This window comes from Artibeus jamaicensis, unplaced genomic scaffold (assembly GCF_021234435.1).
Source record: "Artibeus jamaicensis isolate MK-2021 breed Jamaican fruit bat unplaced genomic scaffold, CSHL_Jam_final scaffold_612, whole genome shotgun sequence".
Lineage (NCBI taxonomy): Eukaryota > Metazoa > Chordata > Mammalia > Chiroptera > Phyllostomidae > Artibeus > Artibeus jamaicensis.
The window spans coordinates 4,738-31,253 of NW_026522049.1; the positions used below are offsets into that span (position 1 = coordinate 4,738).

Genomic DNA, 26,516 nt, shown 5'->3' on the forward strand with positions numbered 1-26,516 from the left:
AGCTTCCCATATCAACGAAGCCGGACCCGAAGAGACTCCAGATCCCAGACACACAGACACAGATTCAACCCCAGAACACAGACCCAGGAGACAGAACCCAGATCTGGAACCAGGACCCCACAGCCAGACCCCAGAGCTGAAGCTGGACAATGGACCCCACTTGCCAGATGCAGGAGCAGAACCAAGTCCTCACAATGTAAACAGAGCCAGGAGCCAATAAAGCACCGATTCTTGACTCCCTAAGTCCGAGCAGCTGGCCTCAAAAAGATTTTCATGGCAATGTAGGTGTACAATGGAAGAAAATAACTCCCGGCACTACTAAATTATACCAAGCCCTGTAGAAATAGACCAAAAAGGCTGACAGAGCAAAAAATAATAATAATGCTTACTCTTGCCGGGAGATGTCCATGATCTCTCAGAGGCTGCACTTTCCAGATGTTAGTGTCCTGGCCATGAATGTCACACGGCCGACTTACAAAACCTGTGAGGGAATAAAAATTTATTTTTGTCACACCTTCTAAGTTCTAACAGCTGGAATAACAATCAAATTCACATAATCTGATTGATGGGAGGAATTCAACATCTACTACATGGGCAAGGGAAATTCATGTTAAAATGAATACCAAACATAATGAGGTAATACTGAGTACATGGGGAATTTTGAAAAATGGAAGAACAGAGTCTGAGATTTCAAAGGTCAAGTGGAGGACATCCAGGTAATTTAGAAAAGAAGGCAGCATACCGTCCAGGTTGATTTCTGTTGAGCAAATCCCACAACTTTAAGACACAAGGAGTACAGTAAGAGGGTCAACAAGCTCTTGCTAGGAGTCTTACTGTCTGAAGCTGAGGTGATTGTGCTGAAGCTTTCTTCCTAAACCAAACTGTGGCAACTAAATCTCTTAGGAAGAAATGAGATGACAATCCTAAAGAATTTCTCAGTGTCCCCTTTCTTAATGGCCAGTTTCACATCAACATGCCAAGTGCAAAATGCTGGCCCTCTCATGACCGCCCCTGATACTTCACATAGAAGTTTTATATCCAAGAGCTACATTAGTACATTGTTCCCTATTTCACTGACATAGTCATTCAGTTTTGAGAATCAGTTACTTCACTTAAATTGTTAAATCTTACTTAAGTAAATGGTGACATGCATGTACTCCCCAAATTCACCTCATATTAAATACCTGACTGCTTGCTTACATGGTGGGGAAACAACCTTTCCTGGAACCTCAAGAATCTTTGGGCTGCTCTAATAATTCAACAGGTATGACACAGATTAGCAAATAAAAATAGTCAAATGTAAAACATACACAGCCAGGACAACCTCACGCACAGGAGAAAGTCAGAAACCCTAACCCACAGAAGAGCATAAATGGGGCAGCAATGATGTGAGGTGCCGTGGTCATTCTCTACAACAAAGATCTATCCTTAGATCTGTGGAAAAATACAGACATCACAAATATCTCAAATATCACAAATATCTGAGATGTAATAAAAGGTGTTAGAACAACTGAATGGGAAAAATGTGGGGCCCCCTATATTACATCCTCCACCAAAATCAATTCTTTAACTGATTTCAATAGCCACTCATCACTAACATAAATTGCTGAGAGCTATTGAAGTGGGAAGCTTTGGAAGACCTTTGTTCACCCAAATCCCAAGCGCCCTGGGAGAACGAACGATAGGGCCGTCTGGGAAAAGCAAATAGCAGGATAGTCACAAGGGCTAGGGCTAGCACCCCTGCAGTTAGAACTAATTTTCACATTTAGCCTTTGTACTTTGCTTCTGCCACGTAGCTAGAACTAACTTCCGAATTCCACTTCTGTATCCCGCTTTGCTACGTAGACAGGAAGACCCCGTAGACTATATAAACCCCAAGAATCCTTTGTTCAGGGATCAAAATTTGGAGATTGACTCCTCTGCGTCTGTGCACGTTAATAAACCTAGTACTCCAGAATCCCTCAGTGTCTGGTTGCTTCATTTTCCTGTAGCACTATCTAAAACATACCAAGAGATCTAAAGTGAAAGAAGGGGGAAAATATACTATACAAACATGAACCACATGAAAACTATATAACAGACAGTAGACTTGAAGGCAAAAAAATGAACCACTACTACAAATCAAGACAAGTATTTCATATCAGTAAGTTCAATGTACCAGTTAGTTCCAAATTTTTATTCACTTAATAACATAAACTCTAAGTTATATGAAACAGAGCTGCATGGAAAAAATACACAAATTAACTATCATAATAGGAGATTTAACCAACTTCTATCATTCAGATTCTGTTTCAGAGCCAATAAAGCCCACAAAAATAGTAAAAATATTTTTAAAATAACATGAGAAAAAATGGCATTCAGTGTGCATAAGTACTTCACTGCACCCCAAAACTGCAAATTACAGATGCTTTCCAAGCACCCTGGGAATTTTTTTTAAAACTGACCATAATGTGGTCTAAAGCAAGTTCCAAACAAACTTTAAAGGACTGAAATTTATATATATTTATATTTTTATATATATTTATATATGTATATACACACATAGATGTGTATATATAAACATGTATATATTTTTTGCTTTCACTGCCATTAATCAAGAAATCAGTAACAACACATAACTAGAAAGCACTTATATTTACAAATTATGAAATATACTTCTAAGTAACCACCCCCCAAAAATAACTCACAATTGCAGTTAGAAAATAATTTGCATGGAATGCTAGCAAAAACACTTCTTACCAAGGACAGATCCCTCAGGTTCCAAAGATGATAACAGCTTCAAATTCAGTGGTTTTCAACCTAAGGTTGACTTTTCCTCCAAGGGGACATTTGACACATTGTATGGAGACCATTCACACTGTCCTTGGGGTGGGGTTAAGGTGGGAGTTACTGGCACACACTGAACAGAGGTAAGAATTACTAATAAAGCACCTACAATGTGTAGAAAAATCCCCCAGGAGAAAATATTATCCACAGCAATGAGAAACCCTACTCTCTATGGAGCAGGATGGAGAGTCCATTAGAATACAAACAGCATGTGACTTTGCACCCTAGGTCTGAAATCACGCCTCCCTCTGGACAGGCAACCTGGAGGCTGAGAGCTAAAGAACAACAGCAAAATAAATAAATACAAATGCCAGCCATGTTGCAAAGACTGGAGGGGAATGTCCTTGGCTAAGAAGACACCCATGAAAACTCAGAAGCCAAGGAAGATATGACACCTTAAGACACTGTACCACACTGTGATAAACCACAGCACTAAGGGTCACTGTCCCTTTTCACTGTCCATAAATCACTTTGCAATAATCATTTCTTAAAATTACTTAGAATCTACAATCTTACTCTTTTAGATTCTATAACTCACCATCAAATGTTCTCTTTTTTGAAAATGTGGACATTTGCCACATTGTGAGTTCCTCAGATAACCTACAAGGGGCACAATTTTACTTACAAAATACTTCTGATTTCTAAAACACCACTGCTCCAGGTCCTGAACTCACTTACAATGCTAAGCATCATATTACTATTTTATTTAATTATTAATGAACTTATAACTAACAGATGTTTAACTTGTCTTCATGTTTTATTCTAAGGTTTAACGATTTTTTCATGCTTTATACAGCTAAGCTAACATAATTTTATTATTGTATAATATTTTATTTACCTTGACAATGCAAGAACATCAACTTAAAATTATTATATATAATACAATTTAGAAAATTGTGTGGTAGATAATGTGCAGAAATAAATTGCTCTTTTTTATACACAAAGAGTAATTTAAAGATACAATCAAGGAAAAGAACCAATGGTGCACTCCCAAATCCAGTGCCTGGTCTAGATGATGTGCTCATAGAAAGTGACCCCAAGGAACTGCTCGCTGACATTAGGACCTGAGACTTGTACCTCGAAACGGTGTTTTAAAAAAATCGACAGTCACTGATATTCCACTATAATCAACCGGTTTTCCTGCTGACCTGTACTAAGATGTAATTCCCCCAAATTCCCACGAGATGGCAGCAGAGGTGCACGCTTGGGACACATGGATCCAATACATAAATATAAAATTCATTGTTTTCATAATAAATGAAAACAATGAGAGGTTTTCACCTCTCAAACAGTAACTGTGTAACACTGTATATTTTGTACTATGGAAATATTCCTGCTGGAATAGGGCTTTGGATGCAAATCGGACACTTTGGGTGGTCAAGGTGCTATTCAGATAAGGAAGGCAGCACGGGCCACTAGATGTAACGAGGATGTGCGGAATTTCTGTTGAGTCACTTTTAAACACATACATATAGAACCAACTACTTCTCATCCATTCTTTTACCTACAAAAAATAACTATAGATAGATTTAAGTAAAGAAGAAAATAAATAACATAACATTCCAAATGACATGAAGGAAAAGCAAGTTTTCCCCTCCACGTTGCCCAGGCCCTGATCCCGGCGCATTGTCCCTGTGTCTGTCCTCTGCATGTCCTCTGCCTGAGTTGTTTTTTTTTTTAAGATACTCTGTTTTGCAGGATACTTTTCGCACATAATAACATTACTTAGAAGTTATTCTCAGACTTCCGCCAAGATGGAGGCATAGGTGGAGACGCGGTGCCTTCTCACACAACCAAGTTTAGAGACAACTAAATATTAGCAACAGAAAACACAGCCAGAACACAGAAAATTGAACTTTTCGGAAGTCTGTTAACAACAAATTCTTCAGCCTGACCGGTACGGGGCGAAACCAGCAGCTGGTGGAGCGGGGTTGCACAGGAAAACTCGGTCAGACGGACTCAGGCGCTCGGAACCCAGGCTCAGGGTTGGACCTAGTGAGCGACCCAGCGACCGCGGGGAAACAGCGAGGGAGCAGGGCTGCGGGTTGACTGTGGTCGCACATTTGTGTGTGGATAGACAAGCGAGGGAGTGGGCGATTGGACCGGGACCCAGAGGGTCCCCACAGCGAGCGGCAGTGGTGGGCGCCGCCATTTCCCTGCCCTGACCCCACCTCCACATACAGCGTCACAACCCAGCAACCTGGGAGTCCAAGGCTCCCCTCCTCATACTTAACGGGCGCGAACAGACCAAAAATGGCTCAAGAAGATCTCAAAGCACCAGAGCCTATAAATCTAAGCGACAAAGAAATAGTAAAACTCTCAGACGCACAGTTTAAAACACTGGTGATCAGGATCCTCACAGAACTGGTTGATTATAGCCACAAATTAGAGAAACATATGAAGGCAAAACTAATTGAAATGAATGAAAATGCACAGGAAACCAATAGCGATGAAAAGGAAACTGGGACTCAAATCAATGGAGTGGACCAGAAGAAAGTAAATAATGGCCAAACAGAAAAGAGTCAAGAAGCAAGAATTCCAAAAAAGGAGGAGAGGCTTAGGAACCTCCAGGACATCTTTAAACGCTTCAACATCCGAATTATAGGGGTACCAGAAGGGGGAAAGGAACAGCCACCAAGGGAAAACTTATTTGAACAAATAATAAAGGAGAATTTCCCCAATCTGGCAAAGGAAGTAGACTTCCAGGAAATCCAGGAAGCTCAGAGAGTCCCAAAGAAGTTGGACCCAAGAAGAAACACACCAAGGCACATCATCATTACATTAGCCAAGATTAAAATGAAGGAGAGAATCCTAGAAGCAGCAAGAGGTAAGGGGACAGTCACCTACAAAGTAGTTCCCATCAGACTGTCAGGGGATTTCTCAAAAGAGACCTTACAGGCAAGAAGGGGCTGGAAAGAAGTATTCCAAGTCATGAAATCTAAAGACCTACAACCAAGATTGCTCTATCCAGCAAAACTTTCATTTAGAATGGAAGGACAGATAAAGTGCTTCTCAGATAAGATCAAATTCAAGGAGTTCATCATCACCAAGCCCTTATTATATGAAATGTTAAAGGGACTTACCTAAGAAAAAGAAGTTTAAAAAAAACATGAACAGTGAAAGGACAACAAACTCACAGTTATTAACAACCACACCTAAAACAAAAGCAAACTAAAAGGACAGCTAGATCAGGAGTGGAAACATAGAAATGAAGATCTCAAGGAGGGTTAGCAACAGGGGACTGGGAGGAGGAGAAGGGGGGAGAAGGTACAGAAAATAAGTAGCATAGACAGTAGATAGAAAATAGATGGGGGGAGCAAGAATAGTATGGGAAATATAGAGTCTAAAGAACTTGAGACACATGGTCATAAACTAAAGGGGGGTAATGGTGGGGATGGGGGTGTAGGGTGGAGGGGAATGAAGGGGGGAATAGAGCAACTGTAATGGCATAATCAATAAAAAATAAATTAATTTAAAAAAAGAAGTTATTCTCTTTTAAAATCCATTAGAACCACCTCATTAGGTTTTATTCCTTTAATGAAATATCATATATTCTCACCCATTTTTAATGTTCTATATTTCATAATGTGAGCGAACCATAATTTAACAAATTCTCTTCTACTGAAAACTTTAAAATTATATCTGTTATTATATATGTTATATAAAATATATTAAACATACTTCATTTCATACACAGAGAAGGATAAGTAGGGAAATTTTTTAATGCTTTTCTTTTCATTGCATTTATTAATTTGAAAGAGAGTTAGTTGTTCCGCTTATGTATTCATTCATTGGTTGCTTCTTGTATGTGCCCTAATTGGAGAATGAACTGACCACCTTGGCATAGAGGCAGGACACTCTCACCAACTGAACTATCGGGCCAGGGCTACTAGGAGAAAATTTTGAAAAGTGAAATTTCTGAATCGGGGGGTATGAGGATGTTGTTTCTGGATGGCTACTCTCAAAATAATCACTGGAGAGCCTTCCCCAAGTCTTTCAGAGCAAGGGCACTGCACCTGCTTGCTCATCAGCCTCAGAGATGTCAGGAGTCCTATGGATCCCCATATGGGCCATCACACTACGTTAAAAACATAGCAGTCAGTTGTTTTACCAGCAGATAAGGGGTTTATTCAGAAACAGTAAAAAAAAATGCACTTTAGGACAAGCAAGCTGTAGCAAAAGTCATTGGAAAGATCCATAAGTAAAAGAGAGGAACGTCATGTTACATAGAGAAAGGGAGGGAGTGGGAGGGATCATTTCAACAGAAAGTGCACTGGAGGAAACCATCAGGGTGATGATGGTTTCACTCTGGCTGAGTTGCTGGGGAGTCAGTTTCTCCTGGTGATGTGGGAAGCTTTGGAAAACCTTTGTTCACCCAAACCCCAAGCGCTCTGGGAGAGTGATAAGGCCATCTGGGAAAAGCAAACAGCAGGATAGTCACAAGGGCTAGGGCTAGCACCTCCACAGTTAGAACTGATTTTCACATTTAGCCTTTGTACTCTGCTTCTGCTGTTGCAGGAAAATGAAGCAACCAGACACCGAGGGTTTCTGGAGTACGAGGTTTATTAACGTGCACGTGCTCTCAGAGGAGTCAGTCTCCAAATTCTGAGTCCCGAACAAAGGATTCTTGGGGTTTATATAGCCTTCGGGGCAGTAAAGCAAGATACAGAAGCAGGAATACAGAAGTCAGTCTCAGCTACAAGGCGAAAGTAAAGTACAAAGGCTAAACTCAAAAGTTAGTTCTTAATAGCAGGGGTGCTAATCTGAGCCCTAGCTAAATGCACCGTTGTTTAGTTATCCCAGACAGCCCCATCATTCTCCCTAGGGCGCCTGGGGCCTGGGCAAATAAAGGTTAAACAAAGGTTCTTCAAAGCTTCCCATATCACTGCCACATAGCTAGAACTAACTTCCTAATTCCGCTTCTGTATCCTGCTTTGCTACGTAGACAGGAAGACCCCATAGACTACATAAACCCCAAGAATCCTTTGTTCGGGGCTCAGAATTTGGAGGCTGACTCCTCTGGGCCCGTGCACATTAATAAACCTCGTACTCCAGAATCCCTCAGCGTCTGATTGCCTCATTATCCTGTAACACTGGGAGCACACAATACATCTTGATGTTAAGGCCTGTGACAATTTTTCCCGTAATTGACCCTGGGTGATGTTGTGTGACAGCAGCCACACTGAGCCCCAAGTCCACTTTAGTGAGGTTTCCCTTTAAGCAATTTCACAGTAATACTTAGTTGGCTTATTTGCCATCCATGGAAATCAAGTTATATTTATGGGCTCAAAACGAGGTAAGGACCAGAAACACTTTCCACTTTATCCCATGAAAGCCAGTAGCAGCTAAACTGACCCTGCTCTATGGACCCCTGTAGTCAAATTTGATGTTACTTTCATGCAAAATACTTGTAGGTTTTTCCAGTATTTCTAAATTTATTTAATTTTGCTTGGTTTTATTTCATCTTCCTATTTCTGAAAGGTTTTTACACCTGAGTTACTTAAACACACATATTGCTCATAATGCCACTTCCTTGAGATGTGAAATTCTCCCAGTGTGTTGTCCAGTGCATTTATTATGTCGTTTGTTGCGTTTAAATACTTGAGCCCTCTGGGACTCATTTTGTGTCTATGAATTGCGTGGTCAGAATTTACTGACTTAAGTTTCCACGGAATGCAATGCAGTCTTTCCCGCGTCCTCACTGCTTATGCAGCTCTAGCTCAAAGTGGGGAGTGGGGGGCACGGACGGGTCTAGATGTAATTTGGGGATCCTGACCACAGTCTGGTGGAACAAAGACACTTTGGCAGGAGGCAGGAGGCCCACGTCCACCCTAAGGTCCTGCCTGGCTCGGAGTTCCCAGCTCCTGCGAGATGGATTCCTCACCAGCGGAGGGACAACGAGCCTTGGACCTGCAAGCTGCGTGACTGGCGCTCAGGGGACCCAGGGTTGCCAATCCCCGCGGGACGGGTCTTTCGCTGACCAGTCGGGAACCCAGGGGCCTCAGCCCCCTCTGCCCCGCCCTCTCAGCTTCTTCTGACCGCCCATTGGTGGGCTGGGACCAGGGTCCCAGCACTGATTGGCCGCTATCCAGAATGGACCCTCCCCCGCACCCCCATGGCCGGAAGCCCCGCAGCTCTGAGAGGAGCTCCACGGAGGTGGGCGGCGTGACCGGGTCCCCGAGAGACTGACCGGTAAGCCGGGAGACCTTCAAAGTCCAACCTAAGAGACCCCAAGTGCCCTCATCCTGAGGGGCCCCAAATCCCTTCAGCATCGAGGAACCCGCGTGCGCCAACCCGGAGGACCCCACATCTCCTAACTCCGAACGCCTAGACTCCCAAACAGCCCGAAAACCCCAGTTCCTCTCGGCTCGGGGCACCCCACCTGCAGCTCGCCCGGAAAGACCAAATCTCCCCAAACTCAGAGACGCTAAATGCCGTCGTCCTGGAAACTAACTCAGTGGTGGGGACCCTGAAGCCCCCTCGATGAGACGCCCCAAATCTCCTCAGCCGCAGGGGTCTGATCCTCCCCCCGGCCGTCAGTGTCCTCAGCCCAGAAGACGCCCCAGGCCGTCCAGCCCCTCCTCCCGCAGGGCCCCGCGTCCCCCTCTCCCGGGGACCTGGAGGCCCGCCGCCGGGAGAAAGGCGTTCGGCCCTCTCAGCGCCTTTTCCTTCCACAGGCGCCTCAGACTCGGGGCTGAGACACCATGAACCCCGACAGGGGCCCGCAGCACAGCCCTGAGGGAGCAGCGGGGCGAATGGGGGGACACCTCAGGTGAGCTGGGGGGCCGGTGGGGAGCGTGGGGACAGGGCTGGGGACAGAGCTCCGCAGACTCCCGGCCCTGGTGGTGACCCTGGCTGTGCGGTGTTGCCTCCACCAACGCCAGAGACAAATTGTCAGACACTTTCAGGATTCAGAAATGTTATTTTATTGGCCAAAGTTTTAACCTGCGCAGGGGCAGACCCTCAGAATGTCCAGAGACACGGTGCTCATAAGAGCTGCAAAGGAGAGCCGCCCTAAGCACTTACAGCTAAGTCTTTTTATAGACGCGAGCAAGCAAGCATTGTATAGAAGCAAATGTGGCTGTTAGCTACTGGCTACTCGGGTGGCGCAAGCATGACCTAAGTTTTCTGGGTTTTGAGTAATGGAAAAATATTAACCTAGACACTTGAACAGGTGGTCCTCTACTTGTTCAGCCCCATTGGTTTTGTAGTTCCGCCTTCTCCACTCCCTATGTTCTTTCTTAACTTCCTTGTGGTTTCTGCTCTAAGTTCCTTGTTCCTCCAGGCCAAATCTCTTTATAAGGCAGTCCCTATTTTATTCCCTATTTTTCTGGTTTCAACATGCGGGTGCAGAGGGCTGGTGTGAGAGACGGGACTCCGGGAGGCAGGGCCCCTCGGGGAAGTGGGAGAAGGCCCAGAGTGAGAGCAGCCGCCCCGGGACGCACGGGGAGGAACAGCCGCCCAGGGAACCGGAACTCAATCCAGACACGGCTCAGGGCTTGCTGCACAGGGACCACAGAGGCCCCGCCTGCTCCCTGCACCCGGGGGCCACGCACGTTCTCACTCTCTTCACTGAGTTACTGATGTTTCCACTCTCCTCTCCAGGCCGAAGAAGCTTTGAAAGACGCTTCCCTCTACTTCTCCAGGGAGGAGTGGGCAGAGATGGGAGATCAGGAGAAAGGTCTGAACGTGAAGAGGAACTTCGACAGGCTCACCAGCCTAGGTAGCTAGTACGCAGGCGCTGGGCAGGAGGAGCCTGGTGACCAGACAAGCTGCCAGGCTGGCTCCGGGTCAGACGGCTCCATCCACCTGCTGCTCCCTCCTACAAGGACACCGATCAGGGGGGCATTTGCTCCTTATGTCAGAGCAGGGCTGGTGCTGACGGTGCAGTGCTCACAGCAACTCCTTGTAGACTCTCCCATCTCATTGGAGCTGGTCACACGGGCTTCCTGGAGCTTGTTCCTAATGCAAGCTCTGCTTTCAGGACAAAGGTTTTGTCTCTTTCCAGGTCTCAGGGCCCCTCCACCAACTGTCCTGTGTCACCGCAGGCAGGCCACCGAGCTCCAGGAGGAGGACCCTGAGGACTCCGATGAAGAATGGGCTCTGAGGCAGCAAGGTGAGGGGCAGGAGGAACCAGAGCTGCCCTTCTGACACGGACCTGGTTTAGGTCAGGCTGCATCTCAGGACATAACCAGGGAACAGGGTTTGCTTGTGCAGCGAACAAGCAAGATGCAGAACAGAATGTATGAGGGGCTATTCCTGTAAACTTTCAAGCATGCAACATAATCATATACTTACAGATACACTAATAAGCAGTAAATGTATAAGAACATAGAAGTGAATAAGAATTAACTAATTCAGAATAGTCATCGCAAGAGAGGGAGGAAGGTCCGGCAAGTGAGGAGTGTCCCTACACCTGGCTGCCCGATGGCCTACATGGAGACCGACGGGGAACAGTATTAACACGGTGATTACGGGAGCTGGGGGGAGGGCCAGGGTCAGGAGTGTTGATCATTGTATCATTTCCTGATGTCGGCTATGGTGCCCTTCAGCCTAGTATCACAAGTGTTCAGTGGATAGGGTCAGTCCACTTTCATGGGTCTGGGATTGAAACACAGCTGAAGCCAAGATGTGATATTCAGCTTGACTAGAATTCTGTTTCTGTGGTCATCAGACTGTTGATGCTGACCAGAGTCTAATGATTAAGGAAGGGTATAGATGGCCAGTATGTGCACAGGGGGGAGGATACCAGAGAAAGGAGGCGAGGTGGTCGTGGTGCCCTTAGCCCGACAAGGCCAGTTTGAATGAAGAAAACAGGATGGAGAAAGGGTTATGTTGAAGTCATGGAGTTTCTGTGCAGTTACTTTTATTACATTTTTGTCAGGAGAGGCCAATGTATCTTTTAATAAATGATAATAGATGCTTTATGAACATAGGGTGAAGCATAGATGACACTTTGTCTATTTTTTTAATCATTCTAATGAAATTAGTGGATGGCCCCAACAGAAGCATAGATAGGCCTTAATGATACCTCGGAAAACATTTTCATCCTGGGATTGTTCCTGGACTACTCTCATTCAGAATTCTGTGTCCCTAATAAGAATCTCCAGATTTTGGAAACATTACCAATGAAAACACTGATTTCTCATCATCTTTCAGTGAAACCGTCTTGGGTGGCCTTCAGAACGGAACACAGTAAACATAAGAAGGTGAGTATTTCCCAAATCCTGTTGACAAAATTTTCCCCACAGATAGAAAGGCAAGTAAGAGTAGGAAAATGCCGAAAGTATCCTAGGAACTGCTGACTTCCTTTCCTGGTCTCTTCAACACATTGTCCGATATTACCATCTTTTATTAAAGATTTTATGTATTGACATTTTAGAGAGGGGGGAAGGAGGCAGAAAGTGAGGGAGAGCAGCATGTGCGAGACACACCTGTATGGGTTGCCACCCACCCACCCCCAAGTAGGGAACCTGAACCGCAACCCAGGCGTGTGCCCTGACAGGGAATGGAACTGGTGACCTTTCAGTCTGCAGGCCAGTACGCAATCCACTGAGCCAACCAGCCAGGGCTCATCATCATCTTAATAGTTAACTACAGCAACAATAATAACTACCATTTGTTTCATTTAAGAATTCTATGTGAATAAACTCACTGAAACATTACAACAACCCGATGAGGTACATACTATATAACTGTCTCCATTTACGATGAGGAAAGTGAGCTTTCAGAGATACAGAAATGTTTGATTATATGTCTAAGATCACAGTATCAGGGGTAGTGCAGTCTAACCCATATTTGCTTCTCTAAAACACTTACAAACTCATTAAAACTTTGAGAGTTTTGCCCTCACCACCGTGACCAGTTGGTTGTCATGCTGCAAAGCAAAAGATCACCGGTTTGATTCCTGGTCAGGGCGCATGCCTGGGTTGTGGGTCAGCTTCCACAGGTTGGGGTGTATATGAAAGGCGAGTAATCAGTGTTTCTCTTACATTAATGTTTCTCTCTCTCCCTCTTTCTCCCTCCCTTCCCTTCTCTCAAGAAAATGAACAAAATCTTTTTAAAAATTAGAAAAATAAACTGTCATAGTTTCTAAATTTTACATTGTCTTATCCATATGCCATTATATCATTCATCTGACTGACGGTTTCAGCCAAAGTTCTTCTCTGCTATACTGAAGAGAGAGATGCACTAATACCCTCTGAATAAGGAAAGTGTACGATGTGTAGGCAGCTTGCATAGTGGATGGTCCCAGATGAAGAAGAATGTAAAATGTCCAAGATCACGGCCTCCCACTCTAATAAAAAAAAAAACATCTCCCACCCCTGAGGAGCTTCAGGTCTGATGATTGAGAAACAACAAATAATAAAATGACTTAAGGCCTCCATATAGGTTACACACTCTTCTATAGAAACTCATCCATCTGTAACTGTTTCAAATGCCCTTTCCTATAGGGTGAAATAACAGCTTCTTTGAGTTCCAATGAGGCCACTCTCATCCTATTTAGAATCATTTGTTCAACCCACCTTCCTTTCCGTTGTGAGCTCTTTGAGAGGCTGGTCCATACCTGAGACTTCTCTGAAGTCACAGGCCCATATCAGGGCCCCTGAGGGCCCCCGAATGTTTGCTGAATGAATGATTTCACAATTACAAATTAAATTAGAAGATGATCAGTGAACACTGAAGGCAATTTCTGTGGGATTTTAAATATAGAGAGACCTGAGGGGTAAATTGATAGCAGGACTATAATCTCACATTCATGTTATATTACACAATTCACAGAACACTTTGGTGAGCATTATTTAATTGCACATTTACCGTAACATTGAAAATTAGCATGTTATAGATCATGAAAATGAAGACAACTAGCTACTGATACAGCCTTAGTCAAACAGAATTGGTGGGAACCAGCTAATCTAAGTACAAATGTTCTTTCTAAGGTATTGCAAATTTTATCACCATTTTATTTACTCTCTAGATATGTTTCTGCCAACCATTTCTTTATTTTCTTCCTAATATCCTTCACTTTCTATTATAGACAGTTGAAAGAAAAGAGCAATAAAGCATGAGTTCTAATCTTGGATTCGTTACCTACATTGGCCCTATCCCCTCTAATATTCATACTCCCTAGATATTTCCAAGGGTTGAAGTATTAAAGACATGCATGTAAAATGTAACATAAGCCTTAAAAATTAAGGACATGTTATCTTTTAATATGTGACTCATATATTGAAGGCAACATCCAAGATACCATTAAGCAATGAATACAGTTTGAAGGAATTGTCAGGAACAGCAAATTTGATGACTGCAAGTGACTCAGAGCAGGCCCAACCACCAGTGTCCCCTCCTGGAGAAGTATGTGCCTTTGGAAAGCACACTAGACGAAAATCAGGTAAGAAAAAGTAATTTGGAAACTTAAGTTCTTCTAAGGCCTACAGAAGGGCTGATAAGTATGACCTAGGTATGTGAGGTGGACTGTGGATGGACCTGGATTTAAGCTGGGCTGAGCTGAGACTAAAGTTACCACTGGACCTTTGGGCAAATCCTAAACAGTTGACACATACAACTTTTCCAATAAATCCATCTGTGATAACAGCAACCACACTGTACTGGTGTTGTGTGCCCAGGCCTTTACTCAATGCCTAACACATAAAGTGCACTCAATAAATATTTTATGAATGATTACAGGTTGGCAAATAAACCTAGTAATGGGAAGATCTAGAAACTAAAACTGAATCAGTCATCTGTAGTTAGTGTGGAGTCTTCATCTTCTGAACCAATAGTTAATGGAGTAAAATACCAGAGTATGCAAAAGGACAGGTGATCATTTGATGAGAGCAGATTGTATGTTATACAATAAAATGAGAACTAACACTCCACACCACACCAGCCTTGCTCACCTGGCCTTCTCCAACTCAGAACTCAAGAGAAAGGAAATGGATGTGAAGATGTACAACCTACGAGAAATAAAGGGCCATGTGTACCAAGATATCAACGAGCCCCAGGATGATGACTACCTTTGTAAGTGACCCACACTAAGAAGTATATTATGATACAATAATTTCATCTAGTCCTTTGGTCCCCAAATCATTCCCCTCCTCTAGTGGCCTTGAGTACAGGATTGAGTCTCAATGATGTCAGTGCAGGACTCCCTCTAAAGCTCTTTGTGTCCAGGAACATGCGCTATACCTTCCCTAACCCCTGTTGCTCTCGTCTCCAGATTGTGAGAAGTGTCAGAACTTCTTCATCGACAGCTGTGCTGTACATGGGCCCCCTACATTTGTAAAGGACAATGCAGTGGACAAGGGGCATCCCCACCGCTCAGCCCTCACCCTGCCCCCTGGGTTGAGAATCGGGCCGTCCAGCATCCCTGAGGCTGGGCTTGGAGTGTGGAATGAGGCAGCTGATTTGCCAGTGGGTCTGTACTTTGGCCCTTATGAAGGACACATCACAGAAGATGAAGAGGCAGCCAAGAGCAGATACTCCTGGCTGGTGAGAACTATTTACCTCTTCCACTGTCCTCTGGCTTCCCACATTCCTTCTGAGGATTGGAGGGACCTCACCTCCTACATGCTAGACATGGAGGGAACAATATAGGCAGCTCTGTGTACTGACTGGACTTCACATGAACACAGAGCTCCTGTTTAAGGATCAGAAGGTAAGTGGGAGCAAAGTGGTGTAGACACAAAGGAGTGGCATCTCCCTTGTGGGGCTCCTACTCTGATTGGAGAGATAAACTCAGGTGTGTAGATGATGAATAAGAAAAATATCATGTGGTCACAACTGGCACTTGAATCCCCATGAAGGTGGAAAGAGCTTTGATGACAGTGGAGTAAAATAATTCTTCTATTACCTCCCCAAACAAAATAAATAAAAGGTCTTTAATTTCTTTTCTGAAACACAGATCGCCAGAGGGAGAAACTGCTATGAGTATGTGGATGGAAAGGATAAATCCTGGGCCAACTGGATGAGGTAAGGTCAACAGGTCCCTGAGTACCAAAGGGGACTCTCATCCCCCACGAGCCCATATATCTGTCCCTCTCATCATGCCTCCCTCAGTGGTCTCCCTTAGTCCTTTTTTCCCCTCTTTTTCTCCATACAGTGTTCTCTCATTTCAGGGGACATTTAGAAAAAAAGTATAACTTATGTCCTCAAAATATAAAGCTCTCTACTGGACACAGCTTGGGCTCTGGAAAGGACCTTGAAGAGCCTAGATTCACCAGGAACACTGGACTACACTTTATCAAATGAACATTAATTAAGCACTTAGTGTGTTTCAGTTTAGATGAATGAACACATTACTTAAACCGATCATACAACTTATATCCACACGGAGGACTTCTCACAGACAGACATAAAACAATTGCCTTTAGAAGCATTTAACTATAATTTTCAAGAAGTGCACACTGTCAAAATAGCACAAACCAAGGATGGCCTAAACCTGTGAGGACAGCAGACCATCCCAGCCTCACTTCTAACTAAAGCTGGGCTCTGAGGCCTGCAGAGCAATGGTCATGGGCTTCTTTCCTGAGAGGGGCTCTCTTTTATCAGGGATAATAGAATGTGAATCAACTACTATTGTTCTGTTCTATTTTACTAAGACAAAAAGGCCTCCAATTTTTTATGGTAACCTTGGTCAGGCAAGTGAATGGTATCCTACATAAAGTGTAGGGCAGTTGGAGAAAGGCCTCTTCAGAGAAAACACATGTGTGCTAAGTACTGGAAAATTAGTGAGCTAATTCAGAAGCAGAGCCCTAGATCAAGCACCAGGTTCTGTGGTATGAAACAACTTGATTTAGAGTTTGGAGCAGCCAGAGACCACTGGATATTATGGCCAATTATGGTGGAGGTTACATCTAGAACTGAGTATTAGGAAATAGTAATAGGCAGGATGAACACTGCAAGCAGGACTTGGACATAACAATTCACATGACATGCTGGCAGATGCTCAGACACTGAACAAAGATTCCCTGGAAGCATTACGGGCAGTGGGCAACACCAGAGCCTGAGGGCCTTAAGAATCAGTGAGGAGGTGGACATGGATGTAACAGGTAGTGGGAACTCACACTGTGGTTTTCTTTTCCTCCTTCTGCCTCAATCCTAGGTTTGTGAACTGTGCCCGGAATGATGAAGAGCAGAACCTGGTGGCCTTTCAGTACCACAGGCAGATTTTCTACCGAACCTGCCGGGTCGTCAGGCCAGGCCATGAGCTGCTGGTCTGGTGCGGGGATGAGTATGGCCAGGAGCTGGGCAGCAAGTGGGGCAGCAAGTGGAAGAGAGAGCTCATGGCCAGAAGAGGTAGGTACCACTGTTCTTCAAAACAGAAAGAAAAGAAAGAATTCTCTGTAGAAACACTTATGATCCAACTCTTAAGTGGAGTAAAATCCACTCTGAAGTCAGTAAAGTTTCAACTCAGATGCTTCAGAAATTCACAATTCATTCATATGCCTTTCACTCTTAGGCAAAATTTTCATATTTTTTTTTAATTCATGAACAAAATACACAGCCGCATATAGTGCTGAAAGACTGAGAGGCTAAACAAAAGTTTTCAAGCACTAACCAGTTCTCTCACCAAGGCTGTTTTTCTGACACTTTTATAGCTGTTTCTTCTTAATTTTCCTTCATACTTCCAAATAAAACATTTTTGTTTGTAGGCATTCATTATTTTTTAAAGATTCTGTCCTGCCTGGTGTGGCTCAGAGGATGGAGTGCTGGCCTGTGAACTAAAGAGTCACCAGTTTGATTCCCAGTTGGGGCATCTGCCTGGGTTTTTAAACAAAATTTTATTTATTTTTACAGAGAATGGAAAAGAGGGAGAAAGAAAAATTAATGTGCAAGGGAAACAACCGGTTGTTTATGGCACACCTCCAACTGGCCCACAACCCTGGCATGTTCGTTCGATTCCTGACTGGAATTGAACTTGGGACCTTTCAGTTTTCAGACAACACCCAACCCATCAAGCCACACCATTCAGGCAGGGCACATTCATTCATCATTTCAGTGAATTATCATGAGAGATCCTACTCTGTGGTGCACAGCATCCTGGGACCTGGAAATACAGGTTAATGTGAGGATCAGAATCACTGCTCTTGAGGAGCTGACGGGTGAAGGAGGGAAACCTGGGCACACATGCTTACGTGTGCATAACACCACACAGCAGTCAGTGCTTTGGAGAAAACTAATCCAGGACAAGTGCCTGGGGATCAGTGTGAGGGGAGGTGTGCTGTGGCAGGTGGTCCGGGAAGGGCCCCTCAGGAGACAACATTTACAAAAATACCTGCGGGCAGAGGATCCCAGGCAGAGGGAGCAGCTAGTGCAGGGAAGGAAAGATGTGCGGCGTTGAATTCACTGAGGGTAACTTGGGTCTTGTCTCAGCACAGAGGGTAAGAACAGAGATCAGACAGATGCTTGGCAGCCCGGAGATGCAGTGCCAATGATCCCAGAGGAGACACTGGGGACTTTTCTGAGTGAAAGTGTGCAGTCGTCAGCTATAGAGTGGTGTGTTCTCTGTTCTGATTATGCTTTGTTAATTTTTAGAAAATAAACTCCAGTGGGGAATCCCCTCATATTACTTCATCTCCAAGTGAGAGAGCATGGTGGGTTGGCCAGAAAGGAACAGTAGTCAGGTGTATAAGAAATGTGGTTGAAATTTTTTTTAAGTATTTTATTCATTTATCTTCAGAGGGGAGAGGAAGAGAAATATCAATGTACAGTTGCCTCTCATGTGTCCCCCCGCTGGGAACTGGCCTGCAACCTAGGCGTGTGCCCTGACTGGGAATCGAACCACAGTTCTTTGGTTTGCAGGCCCAAGCTCAATACACTGAGCTACACCAGCCAGGGCTGGGCGAAATATTTTGAAACAGGTCTTCTTAGTGTATTTGAAATGGGCTAACACTGAATGAGATGAAGCATAAATATTTGGTTTGAAGGACATTTCATTTTACTATTTTGGAAAACTGAGAGAAGCAATTCCTAGGTGGGGCCTGTGGTTTTTCTCTTTAATATGACTTAGAAGATACCTATAGATGGGAAAGGTCACTGCAGTTCCATCCACACGGGGAGTGAAATGGCCTCTCATCCTCCTCAAAAGTCCCTAGTCTGGGCAATATTAGAAAAGACCCTTCGTGTGGGCTTTCTAGATTTCTGAGGAAGATGCACTGCATAAAACTCAAAAGTAAAATAGATGGTGAGTGGACACTGGGGGGAAAAGGTTGTGTTATTACCACAGTAAGAAGGATTCATGGGGCAGGAATGCCCGCGGCCCAGGCATTCTTACCAACATCTGCCCTGACCAAACCTTTCTCTTTCAGTGGAACCAAAGCCAGAGGTGCACCCATGTCCCTCCTGCTCTCTGGCCTTCTCCAGTCAGAAATTCCTCAGCCAACACGTGAAACTCAATCATCCCTCTCAGATTCTCCTGGGAACATCTGCAAGAAAACACCTCCACAAAAAGGAGCCCTGTCCAGAGCATCAGAATCAGCAGCAACATACTAGTACGCACAGCTGGAATGATAAAGCTGAAGGTCAAGAGCTCAAAGAAAGGTCCAAACTTTTGCTAAAAAGGACCAGTCAGAGGAGAATCTCAAGACCCTTTTCCCAACCTTCCAAAGAACGAATGAGGAGCTCTAGTGAGTATGAGAGAATGATGGAGGAAGAGCCCCACAGAAGCCAGAAAGAGAGTCCAGAGGGCACAGGCAAGTTACTTGTGAAAGGACGAATGTCAAGAACAATCAAGCATGGAGGATGTTGGCAAGGCTTAAATGATAGGTCACATCTCATCACACACCAGGGGACACACTCAGGGGAGAAGCCCTATGTTTGCATGGAGTGCAGGCGAGGCTTTACATGCAAGTCAGGTCTCATCAGACATCAGAAGACACACTCTGGGGAGAAGCCCTATGTTTGCAGGGAATGTGGGCGAGGCTTTCCGTGGAAGTCAGTTCTCATCACACACCAGAGGACACACTCTGGGGAGAAGCCCTATGTTTGCATGGAGTGCAGGAGAGGCTTTACACACAAGTCATATCTCATCCAACACCAGAGAACACACTCAGGGGAGAAGCCCTATGTTTGCAGGGAGTGTGGGCGAGGTTTTACCTGGAAGTCGGTTCTTATCACACACCAGAGGATACACTCAGGGGAGAAGCCCTATGTTTGCAGGGACTGTGGGCGAGGCTTTAAACAGAAGTCACATCTCATCAAACACCAGAAGACACACTCTGGGGAGAAGCTCTATGTTTGCAGGGACTGTGGGCAAGGCTTTACACAGCAGTCACATCTCATCACACATCAGAGGACACACTCTGGGGACAAGCCCTATGTTTGCATGGAGTGCAGGCGAGGCTTTACACGCAAGTCATGTCTCATTAAACACCAGAGAACACACTCAGGGGAGAAGCCCTATATTTGCAGGGAGTGTGGGCGAGGCTTTACGCAGAAGTCATATCTCATCAAACACCAGAGGACACACTCAGGGGAGAAGCCCTATGTTTGCAGGGAGTGCGGGCAAGGTTTTACCTGGAAGTCAGTTCTCATCACACACCAGAGGACACACTCTGGGGAGAAGCCCTATGTTTGCAGGGACTGTGGGCGAGGCTTTACGCAGAAGTCATATCTCATCAAACACCAGAGGACACACTCAGGGGAGAAGCCCTATGTTTGCAGGGAGTGTGGGCAAGGTTTTACCTGGAAGTCAGTTCTCATCACACACCAGAGGACACACTCTGGAGAGAAGCCCTATGTTTGCGGGGACTGTGGGCGAGGCTTTACACAGAAGTCACATCTCATCAAACACCAGAGGACACACTCTGGGGAGAAGCTCTATGTTTGCAGGGAGTGTGGGAGAGGCTTTAGACAGCAATCACATCTCATAGGACATCTCATAGGACATCAGAAGGCACACTGAGGAACTACAATTCTCCAAGACTGTAATTAGTACAGAAGTAACTGGTTAAAGGAACCCTCCAGTTTCATGACAACAGATGAAATGGACAAACAGTTCCATAGTGATATGGGGATGTCAGCACCAATCTCCTTCATGGTTTTTTGAACTATTCTTAAACATTTTGTCTCCATACACATCCCTCATTTTCCCCATCACTGAAATCAGAGGGTTCCTGAAAAGGCACAAAGAACTCATACTCTCAGCCACAGATATTCAACTTCTGGTAATGTATAAATCTGGAATCAGTCTATGTTGGTTACTGCCCAGAGAGAGGGATCTGAGACAGACTCACCAGAGAAGGGAATTCGCCAGACTCCTGGACAGGGGGCCTTTTCTCCTAATCAGCTCCCTACCCCTCCTGCCTTGGCTTCTCTTGCTTCTTCTGGTTTCCTACAACCTCTGGAGCCTCAGAGGTGAATGGCCGGGAGAGATGGATGCTTGTGCATGGACGTGAGCTGCTCAGTCTGGGCACTTGGTCTTCCTCACTCTCCTTGCTGCCTTTTCAGGGTCAGCATTTCCTGGTGCACAGCATACAGATTCCATATCAGTCCATAGTGGGTGTGAGTCTCGGCTCTGTCTTCTCCAGCTGTGTGATGTAAGGCAAGATTCTCAACTCTCTGCCTGCTTCCTAGTCAGTTCAATGGAAATGGGAACTTCAGCCTTGTGGTTTGATATTCAAAGTTGAGTCAGCACAGACAGAATCTGGCAAGAGGATCCCTGAGATCGCAAGTCCTACCGAACAACCTTCGGTGCCCGTGTCTTCCTGGTCTTTAGTGCTGGACAAAGGAAGATTAGGACAAGGGTGTTTAACCAAATTCAGAATTTGAGTAGACCCCACTGCTTTCCCCACACAGACTGAGCTGCCCTGAGAAGGAAACATGAGGTTGGGAATGTGCCTCCCTCCCAATCACCCTCTCACTGGGCCTGGGCATCCTCAGAGCCTCCTCAACACAGGCAGGTAGTACTGAGAGTGGCCTGTGAAACAAGACCCTCACCCACCCCTTGCTGAGAACTGACACTGAAACAGCACCTGTCTGCACTGGGGTGTTAGGTGGGATAGACGGTGAGCCAAGACAGGGAGGGCGAGGAAGACGTGTCACCCACTGACTCAGCAGTCCAACGCCTGGTCCAATTCCATTGCCAGATGTTCCAGCATCACAAGAAACACCATGCTAACATGTTGAAATTCTGGGTATTGTTTCCAATACCCGGGAAAGAAAGGCTTTCAAACTGTATTCATTCCAAGGCCTAGAAGATGGGAGGGGGTCTACAGCACTCAAGGAAAGGACCCATAAAACAAATTTGGTTAATTCCTTGCCTCTGTCCACTATCTGTTTTATGAGAGTGTCCCTAGTGCTTACAGAAAGAGGCCATTGGAGCACGGGCCTGCGAACCAGACAATCGCGGTTCGATTCCCAGTCAGGGCACATGTCAGGGTTGCAGGCAGGTTCCCTGCAGGCCAGTTCCCAGCAGGGGACGCACGAAAGGCAACCATACATTGATGTTTCTCTCCCTCTCTCCTTCCCTTCCCCTCTAAAGATAAATAAATAAAACCTTTTTAAAAAAAAAAAAGAAAGAAAGAGGCCATTGGTAACTTTGGGTACCTGCCTCAACTTAAACTGTCTCCTGTCATGGATCTATTTTACAAGATGGCCAAGTGGGGTCTGAAGCAAGATAAGGATTCAGGCTAACAACCCCCCACATACCTGTGTTTGGGTAGTCCATCCCCTTGAAAGTCGGCACCACTTTTACCAAAAATCAATATGTAAATTCCTGCCCCGCATCCCACCAACTATGTAAGTCCTCAGGACAAAGAGCCTGGTGCTTTGCCACCTGAGCTCTTGCCTTTCACCCTCACCTCAGCCAGACCTGTCCTCTTCCATGAGAATGTGTCACTAACAAACCCTGTTTGCACACTAATACACTTGCTGATCTGTAATCCCTTACTACGTCGGCAAGAAGAACTGAGTTTCTCCTGTGACAGGTGCACCCAATCTGCACATGGCATTCATGAAGCTCACAAGGCAGCAGCTTCTGTAATGCACTCTCCTTGTACCTGGGCCCCACAGAGTTTAATACACCACTGACACCATCTCGAAATTATTACTTATTGTATCTTTGAACTTGTTTGTGAACTCTGATGGAATAACAGACATGCACAATGTTGGTCATTTCTGGCCACCTGTTCACAATGGCCCAGGAGCACAAAATTCCCGTGGACCCAATGGTAGGAGTCCAGCAAGACTCAAGGTGAGAACGGGGTAAACATCTACATCTGCATAAGCATAAGGAAGGGTGCCAACAGCTCCCGGAGGTCACCCAAATTTTCTTACAACCAGAGCCGAGTTCAACACACAGAGATGTCAAACATTTAGTGAGGACCCCACCATACCCTCTCCCACATGAGGGAGACCTAAGCATGACAGACCCCATTATTGCTTTAGTGGGTTCACCAAAGGGGGACACCCACCCCCATGACCTGGAAGGATGATCTCCGTGCCACAGATCTAAAGGTCACTGGCTCGATTACCAATCCAGGCATGTGCCTGAATTGAGGGTTCAGTCCCCAGCTGGGGGCATGTGAGATGCAACTAATAGGTGTTTTTTTTTCTCTTTCTCTCTTTCCCCTTCCCATCCCCTCTCTAAAGTAAATAAAATCTTTTTTTCAAAAAGACACTTGAACAACAGGAAAGTAACAGCATGCTCTTGTAGAGAAAAATATATAATGATCTCCTTTCCCACAGTTACCTATAAATGTAATATGATCTAGATTAAAATATCAGCAAAAAAAATTTTATTCCTCACCTGAGGACATGCTTATTGATTTCATGGAGAAGGGAAGGGAAGGGAGAGAAACACTGATGTGAAAGAGAAACATCAAAGGGTTGTCTCCCCACTGGGGACCAAACCCACAACCTAGGCCTGTGCCCTGACTAGAGCTTGAACTACAACCTTTCAGTTTATGGAATTGTTATGGGAGAAACTCAGCTCTCCTTGCTGACACAGTAAAGAATTACAGATCAGCCAGTCTATTCATGAGCAAGCAGGGTTTACTAGTGATACGTTCTCATGGAAGAGAACAGGCTTTGCCGAGGTGGGGGTGAGAGGCGTAGATTCTGGTAAGGGTGGCAACAGGCAAGGACAAGAGTGGCAAGAGCCTTGGGTCCTTGGTCCTGAGGAATTAGGTAGTTGGCAGGATGGGAGTGAAGAAGTTACATATCAACTGGTGGGTAAAGGTGGTGCCAGCTTCCACAGGGGACGTGACTACCCAAACTTAGGTATGTGTGGGGGTCTGTTAGCCTGAATCCTTATCTCACTCCAGACCCCATTTGTCCTCTTGTAAAACAAATATGTGACAGAAGCCAGTTGAAGCTGGGGCAGTTACCCAAAATTATTTACAGGTTTTCTGTAAACATTAGGTACTCCCTTATAAAACAGATGGTGACCAGAGGTAGACAAATAACCAAAGTTGCCTTGTGGGCTTCTTTTGGGGGCACTGTGGACACCCTCCCACCTACCAACCAGACCTTGGAATTAACACACAGTTTAATTCCAAGGCTTTCTTTTCCAGAGCTTTCTTTTCCAGAGAGTGGAAACAATACACATAATTAAAATACCTAGAATTCCCTCCTCCCATGCTACCATGTGTTTCTCGTAATGATCCGAACACCTGGCACTGTTATCAGATCAGGCTCAGGACGGCTGACGCAGTGGGTGAGACATGTCTGCCTCCTCCTCCTTTCCTTAGTTTGCTATCTATCCTCCCTAACAGGACAATGCTGCAGCAAACTGAGCCACATTGGCCAGGGCTCAGCAAAACTTTTTAAAGTAAAACAAGCTCAATTTAAGTTTACCTGTTAAAATAAGGAAGAACTAAAAGGTGTATTGTATTATGAAGCTACATTAAGTACAACAGTGGATGAATGACCTATGAATAGACAGATTGAAGGAAAAGAATACAGGGTCCATTAATACATACAGATCCACATAGAAATTGTGTTTGTTTTGTTTACTTTTTAAAAATTTATTGATTTATTTTTCATTTGGAAATTCTTCATTTGCCTCTCACATGGTCCCAACTGTCAACCTGGCCCACAACCTGGCACAGGTAACCGGGTTCTTGATGATTGCAAACAAAGAATTGAACAGAACACAAAGAGTTTCTAGCAGACAGTTGGAGAGCAGATTTATTAAGTGATAGTACACTCCACAGAACATGGGAGCAGGGTGACTCCAAACAGAGTGATTTCAGGAGCTAGAGGGATTCTATACCTACACAGTGATACTTCTTGGCTAGTTTTGGCAGGGTTTTATTGCCCATGTACAAGTAGTTCTATTACTTTAAAGCTACTATACATATGGTCTCCCATGTTCTTCCTTGACTGACCACCAGGGAAGGGGGTCCCACAAGGCTGATTTATTATAATGCTATTTATAGCATCTTCTGTGCAGGTGCAGTTATGATTCTCCATGATTCAGTGCTTTTCCAGAAAGCAAGAACAACTGGTCTTAGAACAGGGTCTCTGTCCTGTATCGATGTCCTTTCTCTTAGCCCTGGAGCACCTCCAAAGTTTCCTCCTGACCATCTCCTGCCTCAAACCCAGGTAAATGCTCTGGGAATGGAACTGGCAACCATTTGGTTTGCAGGCAGGTGCCCAGCCCACTGAGCCACACCAGTCAGAGCCATTGCTTGAGTCTTGTATGAGGCTTGACCAGGGATCAAACTTACACCTTTGTTTACCTCCCTCCCCCAAAACCCTGTAAGAGATATAAAAAACTTCACACGAGTCCTGGCTGGTGTGGATCAGCAGACTGAGCACAGGCTTGCGAACCAAACAGTCATGGTTGAAGTCCCAGTCAGGGCACATAGCTGGGTTTTGGGCCAGATTCTCAGTTTGGGGTGAGAGGAAACCAATCCATGCATCTCTTACACAGATCAACACATAAATGTTTCTCTCCCTCCCCTAACCCCCTCTCTAACAATAAATTTAAAAATCTTAAAAAAAATAAACTGAATATGAGCAGCAAAATTGGATTCAACATTTAGGGATGATCCACTATACCCAGCATTTCCTACTGATCTGCACCAAGCTGTTTTCCCAACGTGAACACCAGATGGCAGAAGAGAGATATACTTGGAACGTTTTTTCACTGATCATACTGTACTGTAAAGCAAGTTTCAACAAACCTCAAAAAATTGAAATGTAAAGCTTATTGTTGGCACTGATTGCAGGCAACCTAGAAATCAGTAACAAAGGTTTACTAAGAATTCCTTATTTTTAAAAGTGATGAAATGCACATCTAAATAACGTTGGATTTCACATTCCTAGATACACTATACCCACTTTTCCTGCAAACCTGCAATAAGGCATCATTTCCCAAAATGACCACGAGATGGCAGCAGAGACAGACAGGTGCAATGCACATTCTACTAATGGCCTGGCTGAAATGTTCCTTAGCTTTTTACCCTAAGATGCAAAGACGGGCACACTTTTCACTGTCCCCCCACAACAGAACTGCACAATGTCATCACCATTTTCTTCCCCTTCCCTCTGCCACCTTCATATGATTTCACCATTCCATAATCCCACAACATTGTTCTCTTTTGGAGCAGAGAACTCTTCCAGGTGTCTTCTGCAGTCTTCCAGAGAATGGAAATTTCTCTCCATAAAGAAAAATTCAGAGATGAACTAAATGGCCATGGGAAGGAGCAAGGTCTCTGAGTACTGTGGAGGGATCAGCACTG

At 44.8% G+C, this 26,516-nt stretch overlaps 1 protein-coding gene and 1 long non-coding RNA gene across 6 annotated transcripts in view; one reads left to right on the forward strand and one right to left on the reverse strand.

The window, feature by feature from the left end:
• Positions 1-8,936: 8,936 nt before the first annotated feature.
• Positions 8,937-25,176, forward strand: LOC119057248 (histone-lysine N-methyltransferase PRDM9-like). 5 transcript variants are annotated; one of them, XM_053658939.1, is made up of 12 exons: positions 8,937-9,018; positions 9,504-9,598; positions 10,432-10,549; positions 10,835-10,942; positions 11,986-12,035; positions 14,062-14,218; positions 14,746-14,847; positions 15,047-15,318; positions 15,731-15,798; positions 16,931-17,124; positions 18,207-18,324; positions 19,137-19,417. In XM_053658939.1, the coding sequence occupies exons 3-12, from the start codon at positions 10,489-10,491 to the stop codon at positions 19,318-19,320; spliced, it is 1,314 nt and encodes a 437-aa protein (XP_053514914.1). In that variant the 5' UTR covers positions 8,937-9,018; positions 9,504-9,598; positions 10,432-10,488; the 3' UTR covers positions 19,321-19,417. The 5 variants fall into 5 exon arrangements, with proteins under 5 accessions (XP_053514914.1, XP_053514909.1, XP_053514911.1 ...); XM_053658934.1 differs by lacking the exon at positions 18,207-18,324 and having other exon boundaries at positions 19,137-25,176; XM_053658936.1 differs by lacking the exons at positions 8,937-9,018; positions 18,207-18,324 and adding an exon at positions 9,255-9,286 and having other exon boundaries at positions 19,137-25,176.
• The window catches only part of LOC119057249 (uncharacterized), a 47,723-nt gene continuing 42,667 nt past the window's right edge, over positions 21,461-26,516 (reverse strand). Inside the window, exon 3 of the long non-coding RNA XR_005084043.2 lies at positions 21,461-21,546. This is a non-coding gene — a long non-coding RNA (uncharacterized LOC119057249). The remainder of the gene's footprint in view (positions 21,547-26,516) is intronic.